Here is a 10,000-nt window from a genome sequence, read left to right on the forward strand (position 1 = left end):
CGACCGGACCCGCTCACCGGCGGAAGGGTAGTTCAATGCGGCATTTCACGGGTCTAGCCAAACATCTGACTAGCGGCGAATGCATTCGTCCTTTCGCGGTCGCAAGCGAATATCCTGCGGTAGCGTGCGCACGGCAACACCGACGGGTTGCTTTGTTGACAAGGTTTGCCCGAGGGCATGTGCTCCTGCTGTGATGAATACCGTGTGTACTCACGGCATGTTTAAACTCGTGTGCTAGGGTCCTTGAAGGCCCCAAGGGCCAAGTGATTATAGTGTGCGTTTGTGTGTCGGAGAAAGTAATTACTGTTTTTGGCCTCTGCACTGCTATAGCGAACGAAGAATTTCAATTCCCACCGGCCATGAACTTGACCCCTGCGTTTCCAAGTGCGAACCCTTCGCGAGGCCGTGTAGCGTGACTTGGAGTGACCGTGCGGCGGCAAAACTCTTGGCAAGCGAAACCTTTTTTTTCATGTGCTGAAGCGAGAACAGGTGCACCTGATACATATCCTACTAGATTGAAGTGTGCCGATAAAGCGACGTCAGCCAAAATACTAGAAGGCCAAGTGATCTGGACGTACAAGAAACGGCGGCTGGTTGCTGTGAACCGCTCGATTGCAGGCATCCGGCAGCTGCCACTGGAAGTTGGGCAAAATTCTGGTGCCGGGATCCGGGTTGAAGGTAAGACATACCAGCCATACCTAGCAATTAGGAGTGGCCATCGTTATTCGTATGACGCTAGGTAATAGCGTGACCCACGTTCTTGCATATGGATTAGCGTGGCTGAGACTCGCGAGCTATTTATAAAATCACTCTGCATCGGTCGGTTCTGGGGGGTTTCTAGCGCATAAAGTGTATGGTAGGACATCTCCACCACAGTGCAGCAATTCACAATCCATGCTACAATTGTGTGCCTTTTCGGGAGTAGAATTTATTCGAAAAACACTTTCTGTTGGGAACCAGTGTCAGTAAATTAACTGAACTCCAATTAGATTCGTCTCGTGCCCAGTAAATTACGGTTGTTCTCGCGGTGATTGATCCGATCCCGCGATGGCGATCCACAAAATTATTTATCGCTCCAACCGCGGGCTGCGATCAGTGGAACGTGAAATAAGCGAAAGGCACGATCGGTGGAAGATTTGTAGCCATTATTATCCACGACAAACCCGTATTGTATTGTGCGGTTTGCAACCATCGGCATCAGCGGTATCGTGTGCGCGAGAGCCACACATTTATACATTTTCCTTCGATTACAATAAATTTACCTATTTAGCCAGCCATACGCGCCGGCGGAATGTGAGCACGTTCCTGGGAAGGTGTTAAATCCCGGCGGGTCAATCCATGTGGCTAATCATGCGCCCAATGGAGTGGCCCCTTCGACGCAATTTGAGATGATGGAACTGAGCAAGGAGTGTCGGTTGTAACGTTCACAAACTACCGACCACCAATCGACCAACACACTGATGCAGTTCTCAATCCATTCTCGGTAATATTAATTGAAAAAAAAAACTTCACCACAATGCGCGGATGAATGGGCCACGTCAACCGGCATAACGTTCACTTTCACGCTCCGTCAAATCGCTGAGTAACGTGGGGCCGTAAAACCCTCGCAAATCCTCCCCCGAGATGCACATCTTTCGATCATTAATCGAACAGCTGGTGTGGGTGATGAGCTGAACGAGAGAGCGGGGGTGCGCTCGTAAATTTCGTTTAATTACACCAAACCACGTTGCTCACGATGAGGAAGTTTGATGTCCCGTTCCTGGACGCACCGAATGTTAGATAGAACACTGGCGAGGAGAGTTTTTATTCCGATTGGCAATCACGATCAGTGGTAACCTCGCGTACGCGATCGCAATCTTTGTCTCCGTTTGCAATCGTGGTTGTTGGTGTATCCGAGCTGCCGTCGGTGTTGCAGTAGCATCCATTAAGCAGGTGCGCGGCAACCCTTTTTGCTGCCTACGGAACAATCACACCAGAACCACCACCGGAGCAATGATTAACGATTAATGGTTCGCTGATGGTTCGCATCTCGTCGTGTCCCGCGTCGACGAGAGTTTGATTGATAAGATAAAGCAAAGGAGGCAACTGCAACTGCAACCAGAACTACTCCTGTTGGACAAATGTTTGCCCTGGAGTGTAGTGACTATTGTCGGTGGCACGGTTGTTTTACAGCCTTGTAGCACGCGCAGGCTGTGGGAGCTTGATAAGCTAATGGAATACTCCGCTAGTGCTAAGCAATACTGTACGGATACACGCGAGTGATGTAGCAGAATTGTAACTGGTAGAAAAGCAGAAGTAGAATGACTTTTAACAACAGCGTGCGCCCCAGAACTGTCTCCACCGGGTGGGGGGAAGAACCAGTCAAGTCCAAATGCGTAAGATGCGTTTGCGTGATCCCGGGGGAACACGACCGCTCTGGTCCGCCTGTAATCGAAATCAAGATAAATCAATTTTAAATCAAACAGAAGTCACACTTCCCTGATCATCGTATACAGCCTCGCTGGGACGCCGTTTGCCACAGTCTCATCATGCGCAAGCTGTAGCTCCGCAAGCTGTAGCGGTAATGAATAACCGCTGCTCATTGCCGGTTGCTGCTGCTGCTGCGGCTGCTGCTGCTTCTCAGGCGTCCAATCGAATGTAATCAGAATCTCTTGGCAGCGATTCGCGATCGTGCGATCATTGCGATCGCAGCACCGTTCACTTGACGGCATCATGGCAAACGGCAGTTTATCATACGTATAAAGCACCACGTAGGCAGTTCGACTTCCCCGTGTTCCCAAACTCCCCCAAGGCCGCACTCTGGAGTACCTGGAACCGGCGTGTGTTGTCGGAATCTTGGAAGGATGGCAGTCGAGAGGTTAAAAGGTAGTTTGGTGTGTCAGGAACCGACACTCGCTCCTGGTTGTCTGGGCGTTGGGCGAATCATTTCCTCCTCTTCCTTCATCGCCAACCAGCACACCAGCACTAAGGGTAAAGAGTGTTTGAGATTTGCATAATTGAACTGGCAGCTGGACGCGGATGAGAGAGCGCACGCGGCTAAGCACATCTCGCGGAACACATCATTATCATCACCACACGTTGCTCAAACACCTAAGTGCGCGATGCCGGGTCGGGACTGTTTAATTTTTTTTTGTTTTCCAAAAGGGCTCACCTGGGGTGTGCCTGAATGTTTTGCTCCCATTCATGATCGTTTTCAGTTCAATCGAGGGAAAACTGTTTACACAGTAGTCAACCACACTCCCGACGGGAGGATTGGAAGGATGGCATGGGAAGTAAACAAACATCGTGGTGTCCGCAATCAACTGCCAGACGGTCGGCATGTTACGTGCCGTGCTGGATTTGATTGTGTCGATCCGTTCGATTGCCCGATAAAGGAATCTTCCACTGGGAGCTGTTTCTCACCTTTTTTTTATTTGATAAACTCCAACCTCAGACGGTGTTCCAAGGTGAACACTGGATTCCTAGACGCCTAGAGACATGGTTCTAGACCGTAGATATGATGTGTCCTCACAGTAGTGGACGGTAGGAATTTAAATAAAATGAAATTTCCATCCCAAACCTGCTGCCCGATAGGAATATTCCGAGGTTGCCCCTTTGGCATTCGGAAAGTTTGGCGCGCGTCAAACGGAGCGGACGGCCGGAGGTTCTGGTTCTGGCCGTGGCATCCGGCTCTGGGGATCACCATATCGCATTTGCAGCCACTTATTCATCGTTCCTGCAAGTCTGCTCCACGCGTAAATCCACCACACCATCGTGACTAGTGACTGCACTCGAATCCTCCCTCAACCGCGCGCACACCCCCTGCAACTGTGCGGGTGGTCTCTTGATCGACGATGATGCAACTGACGACAACCGCAACCAATCGCAAGCTTCCAGGTATCTCTTGACAACGGCAACTCTGCCTCCAACCTCCAGCCACCGTCAGATGGAACGGAAATTCCGCTTTAAAACTGGATGATCTTTTTCCGAAGCGTGAGCGAGACGTTCCTTGGGCAAAAGGTTCCTTCTAATGACGAGTTCCATTCGCGGGCGAAACAAGTGTTCCTTCCAATTATCGAAGGACAGACAGACGGACCTGATAGTACGGTTTGTGATCGGTATGTTTGATCGTTAAAAGGTAACGCGCGAACAATTAACCCGACTAGACGTTCGTCGGATGGAGGATAGCGGCGCAGACGGCTAGCCAGCGGCTGGACTGGGCTACTGTAAGGGTGTCCGCAGGGTGGGGCAGCATCATCCGGGGCAGGAAATGCTCCAGAGAAAAGATGTTCCGGTGAAGGTTGGCGAGGCTTGTTAGCACCTGCACCGAGAGTTTCCTTCCTGTGTGCTGTTGTCTGTGCTAGAGGAAGTTAAGTAGGTCCCCCCCCCCCCCCTCGTCGGAGATCGAAACGGAACAAATCCGATACGATCGGGCGAACAAAGCATAACGCTGCTGTGATCGAGACGCGTCGGGCACGTTCTTGACGGAACGCTCGTGTCGACGCTCGGTTCGATACGGGTTGCGTTCTGTCTGACCCTGTGGCCCCCGATCATACAACCTGACCGCAGCCATTGTTTGCCAGTTTTGTGGCTAAACTTTCACACTCTCCGTACTCTGCTTCCGGTCGCAAGTGCAACAACTCCCGCCGATCGCGGCGTGCAAGATGCTGCGCTGGGCGGGCAATGGGTTTAGTTCCGTAGCCGCACATTCTTGCTTGGCTATGCGTGAGCTCGTCTTGGGGCGGTGCGTGATGCATGGTTACGAGCTTACATGTCGATGCTCTCCGGTAAGACCTTCGACTAGCGAGTACGCGAGGCTGGTGGAGAAGCTGGGCTGGTTGTGGTAGTGAACAATGAACTAGACCTGAGGAAAGTTACGCCAGACCTGTTTTTTTTCCTCTCTCCTCTGCTAATTGCCAATTAGTGTCACTGGCGGACAGGAGCATTAGCTTTAGTGATTCGATAGCATCTAAAGCGATCGATAAGCGAAATGCTGAACTTAACTGACGCCCAATTTCTCAGTGCGGAGAGTGCTGATCGAAGGGCAAATCACTTTACACGATCGCCCTTTTTTCGTTCACCGCAATGGCGATCGTAAAATCGGTTTTCGGTGAGATGGAAAGTCAATGTTAGTGCCTGGGCGTCCATTGACCGACCAGTCAACCTCGAATAGATAACCTGTTGATTTAGTTATAAAAATCGAACTCTCGCGATATTTAGACACTTCCACTTCCCAGGAGGAAGCAGATCGAGGTCTCATGACATGAAGATTGTAACGATTGCACACCAGCAGCTCGTGGCCCAGGTGTCTTATCTTGTTGCCCACCCAGCCCACTAATCAAATTAAGCAAAATGTGTACCCTGATTTGGGGCCTATCGGTTCTCAATCATCAGTTTCATATCATCACACGATATGCCGGGGCCGGTGTTGATTGGCGTATTAAGCTTCTTATCCGTGCGCAGGATCTCGTCCGCTACCACTTGCTGCGCCCGTTATGCCAGGGTTCTCGGGACGCGCTCGGGAATTGCTCGCGCTGGGTGTGCGGTTAAGTAATCCGTTCTCACTATTGTATGTTTGTGAATCGCTGCTGCCGCAGCCACCGGTGACGCCGTTTGTTGATTCCGTGGGTAGGGCAAGGATCGCCTTAGGTTCACTATTGGTGCCTGTAATTGAATACTGATCGTTCCAGAAGGCTTCATTCACAATCAGCTCGCACAGCTTGAGTCACAACACAACACAAAGTGCATCTCAGAGCCTTTCCACAGCCTCCCGGCCCGGTTCAGTATACTAATTATAACTGATTAGATAAGGTGCTGGCAACAAAACGAAATTCGATAGGGGCCGATGTACACCAAGTCGTCAACCAAGCCAAGCCGCTAGTGAATGTGACCAGCGGAGCGTTCCGAGGACGAGTTGGGTTTTTACGCGCTCCTCTCAGCCACAGAAACGGGGGAGAAAGAACATTGGAAAGTAATCACGCGTGAATCTGCTTATCATGAGTTTCGACACTTTAATAGCTCCGTCCGATCGGCACACCAGCTGCCGGTGACGGTGCACACTCCTCTAATTTGCATCCCGCCTCCCTTTTTTGGGTCCAACCGGCGATGGGACAGTCCCCAGGATTCCCCTGTTGGCGTCACGGCACGTCACAGAGCAAGACGTAAACCACGAGATTACTTTATGCATTCTTTGCGCGTCACATACCCTCCGGGGGCCATGTGCGCTTCCTGTGCGGGAAACAAAAAATCCCCCGACCGAGCCCAAGACTTGCAGCGATCGATCTTTTACCGGCGGGAGGGGTGGCTGACTTGCGGGATCTTGTAGGAATGCAAAACAAGTCTGGCAAATAAGCGCGCATGTAGCATCTTCCCTTGAAGCAGGTGGAGGAGGAGAAGGAGGAAAAGGTTTTACCGGAAGCTTTTCTTGGTCCCCCAGGGGGTGGTGGAAAGGGGGAGAGAGGGTACCGTATGGACTGGCCAGGGCAGGGCAGGGCATAGCCGAACATCCCCGGCTAACATTGCGTGCCCTGGACATCGCGTACACAATCGGCTTCTCGCTCAAACACAAACACAAGGCTTGCGATCGCGGCATGGTAACCGCAACCGCGTGGTCAGTGCGGTCGGTTGGTGCGTGCTTATGCCTGAGAACCGAAGGGGAGGGTCGCGGATTCACGCCACGCAAAACAAATACATACGCGCGTTCGTTCGCGCCCGCCGAGGAATGATTTAAGATGATAGCAAACACAACGGCGCGCGTCTAGCGTGTCTCGGTCGTCGTCGTCGTCGTTGGTCGGTTGATCGGTTAGTTGGCCATCCCCACGGCGGAAGGGCGGGCTATCGGTTGCGTGCGGTTGATACTAGTAGGGCGACGCTACTCGGAGAGCCTCAGTCGTTGGCAGATCGCGGATTCGAGCGGATGCAGAACCACTCGGTACGATAAGGAACCGGGAACCAGGAGTGAAGACGAGCGCGCCCTGTCTGTTCGTACAGGAAACCCGGAAGCTGTGCGGAGCTGCTAGCGGCACCAATCCAAAATCCCAGAGCACCCGAAAAAGGTGAATAGGCGCGTTGTTCCTGATTTTGTTGGCTGTGGCAATTCCTCGCACGGGAGCTGCAAAAAGCGGCAACTGAAGGCTTCACAGGACTATAGTGATTGTGTCTAGCGATAGGACAGCCTCTAACGAACAGTAAATGTGATTGATCGTGAACTGTGAATGTGAAGCGAATTATAGAGCGATCAATTAAGTTTCAAATGCTATCAAATGGCATTTTCGAACGCTTCAGGAAATGTTGAAATCATTCCATCTACGATCATACCCCACAATAGGCGCAGTGTGCATTAGTTTCGTTAGAGATTGTGAATTTGCAGTTGGTAGTTTGCCAACAAAAAAAAAGGAAACCAACGGACTGATGAGGTTCCAAAACCGTACTGGTGCCGTATTACGTTGGCACACTTTTTTGGAAACGATCTTCGGTGCCGGAGTGTCCGCTTAAAAGTTAATACCCTCCGTGGAAGAACATGTGAATATTGCCAACGGAATTTAACCAGTGCGCGTCAACGAACGCAAACCCTTGCTTGTGGTTTCAATTAAATCGATTCTTTAAATACCCGAATCTGGCGGAACAGTTTGCGATGTTAAACGAGATCGTGAATCGTGACGCAGCGGTTCGATTTTTTTGGCAGACGGCTAGCTGGATAGGTTGATTTATATGTTTTAAATTCGTCCTCTCCGCTCGTTGTAGGGCGCAACCGGACGTCGCGTTTGTCGTCAGCCATCTCAAGCGACAGGAGATGGATCTGCGAGGATCAAAGAGCGCAAATTCCATGGGTGGTGTGCCATCTGATGATCAATATTTACTCGGATGCAAAGTAGGCACAAACGATCTACGGGTGGAGCGCCCTCGCCATTCGAGAAGGCATTCGCTTGAAGAGGATTTGCCGACAGAGATGTCAACCGTAACGGTTTGCTGACTGTCGCACGATCGATGGCTACGATCAAAGTTCATTAGGATCACCAAGCCTAGTATGGTGGATGGAGAGTGACAGAGGGGTGGCTAAGGCTAAATATTTATGCGCAGCACCATACGCGCACATTTTGCCATTCGAGATTCGTTTCGATTTCTGCCCAGTTGGCGCATTGAACTCGTTTTTGCTTGCTCGTGTAGTTCCTGGGATTTTCAGCCATTATCAGTAGCAACAACCCGTGGGAATTCATCAAATCATATCAATGACACGCGTGGTTGGTACAGCACAGCAACGCAGCGCACATGGGCGCTATCAATCGATTGCCATTTGCAAACCTCCCGGCTCTGGCACTTTCTGTGAACACAATATTGTTTCTGGTTTCCGTCGCACGGTCTCTTTTGGGGCGCACGGGGGCAATCGATGTGACACTCCGTCACACCATTCCCGAGCATTGATTGAACTCGATCGGTTAATTGATTTGCTGTACGAAAATCAATTGCTTCGCCACGAGGCCCCATTGCTTCCTTAGTGACGAGAATAGGGATATCGTATTTAATGGAGCATCGTGCATGATCTAAGCGTAAGCGCCCAGCATTTGAAGCGCTGCCGAGGGTCTCGGCCTTCACAGATCTCTCGTGTCATTTTGTTAATTGTTTTAACCCGATCGCTATCGCTTTCTGGAAAAAAGCCAGCAAGCAATCTTTGGCCAAAACCGCCGCATCGCGGTCTTGGCATAACGCTCAGATCTGTTGTGTGCGGCGCCGTTTACACTCACCCAGCCAGCAGCAGCCCGTCTAATGAACGAACCGCCGGCGAACTGGAGATTTTAATCGCACAAACGCACCCCGATCACCACCGATTGGCCGGCGTGTGGCCCCCCATGCTTCCACCAGCGGCCGTTTTTCTGCGGCCGAGGGCCCCAGTATCGACCTATTTATTGTTTCTGAGCCGAGCGGGAGCGCGCGAGATACGCAAACATCGCGATCGCTCGCGTGTAGTGTCGGATACGAATGCACCTTGGCGTTGGCGATAATTGAAGGCGGCAGTTGCTTACTCACAGGCTCGCCAGTTCGATTCCCATGGCGATGGTGGTGGCCGCGTGAAGTTCAAGTGCACTTGATACCGATGACGCTGGAACACTCACTCACTAGAGATAGGTGTGAGGGTGGAATGCAATAATTTGTAATTAATATTTAGCTTACCCTAACGCACTACTAAAATGAAGCGCTTCGTGCGCTTCTGAAGCAGACCTTTTAGTAGCCATAGCTAGAAGAGTCTACTTTTCGTGACTTTTGAAGACAACATCCATACTGAAGTCGTACTCTCTCTCTCTCTTTTACCTTCTTTCCAGCAATAAAACACTCGAAGCTGTCCACGTGAGATAGCAAAAAAGGCGACTCTCACGATGACACTCAAAGACTATTCGCAAGGGAATGGGGTGCTGCAGACGACGAATCTCAAGAACGGTGCCCAGAGCACCGACAACATGTCCGTTGTCAGCCACAAAAGTACCAAGGATATTCTGGATGTGTAAGTAACACGCTTGATTCCCTGTCCCGGAGGCACGTGTGGCATAGTTAACTCACTTCCGTTCGTTTGTTTTTGCAGTAAATTTACCAAAACACAAGCCAAAGATAAAGATGATTCGCAGGCCGTGTCGTACTTCAAACTGGTGAGTAGTGCTTCTTGTGCTCCGTGTGATATCTGGTTCTCGAGCAATCTAACGTATCCTCTTCCTTCGTTTCCTCTTTCAGTTTCGATTTGCCACGTGCGGCGAGATCTGTGCTACATTGATCGGTATTCTGCTGGCATCGATGGCATCGCTCGGGCTGCCGTACGGTGTGATCCTGTATGGCGAGTTCACCACGCTACTCGTGGACCGTACGATCGGCATCGGCAAGTCCACCGATACGGCCATCCTCTCGATCTTTGGCGGTGGCCGAGTGCTGTAAGTATGCGTGCCGTGTGCATCCCCCGGGGGTCAATTGGTAGTAGCCCACAATGATCATTTGTGCCACTTGGTTGGTCCGGATGGTCGCACTTGGATGGTGCCAA

General features: G+C 51.1%; 1 protein-coding gene across 1 annotated transcript in view; it reads left to right on the top strand.

The window, feature by feature from the left end:
• The first annotated feature begins 6,826 nt into the window (after positions 1 to 6,826).
• LOC126579283 (multidrug resistance protein homolog 49) overlaps positions 6,827 to 10,000 on the top strand; it is an 8,402-nt gene continuing 5,228 nt past the window's right edge. The window contains exons 1-4 of the mRNA XM_050242720.1: positions 6,827 to 7,034; positions 9,297 to 9,475; positions 9,554 to 9,617; positions 9,700 to 9,893. Coding sequence (XP_050098677.1) covers positions 9,351 to 9,475; positions 9,554 to 9,617; positions 9,700 to 9,893 — 383 coding nt within the window. The 5' untranslated portion in view covers positions 6,827 to 7,034; positions 9,297 to 9,350. The remainder of the gene's footprint in view (positions 7,035 to 9,296; positions 9,476 to 9,553; positions 9,618 to 9,699; positions 9,894 to 10,000) is intronic.

The sequence above is a fragment of the Anopheles aquasalis genome, chromosome 3, assembly GCF_943734665.1.
Source record: "Anopheles aquasalis chromosome 3, idAnoAquaMG_Q_19, whole genome shotgun sequence".
Lineage (NCBI taxonomy): Eukaryota > Metazoa > Arthropoda > Insecta > Diptera > Culicidae > Anopheles > Anopheles aquasalis.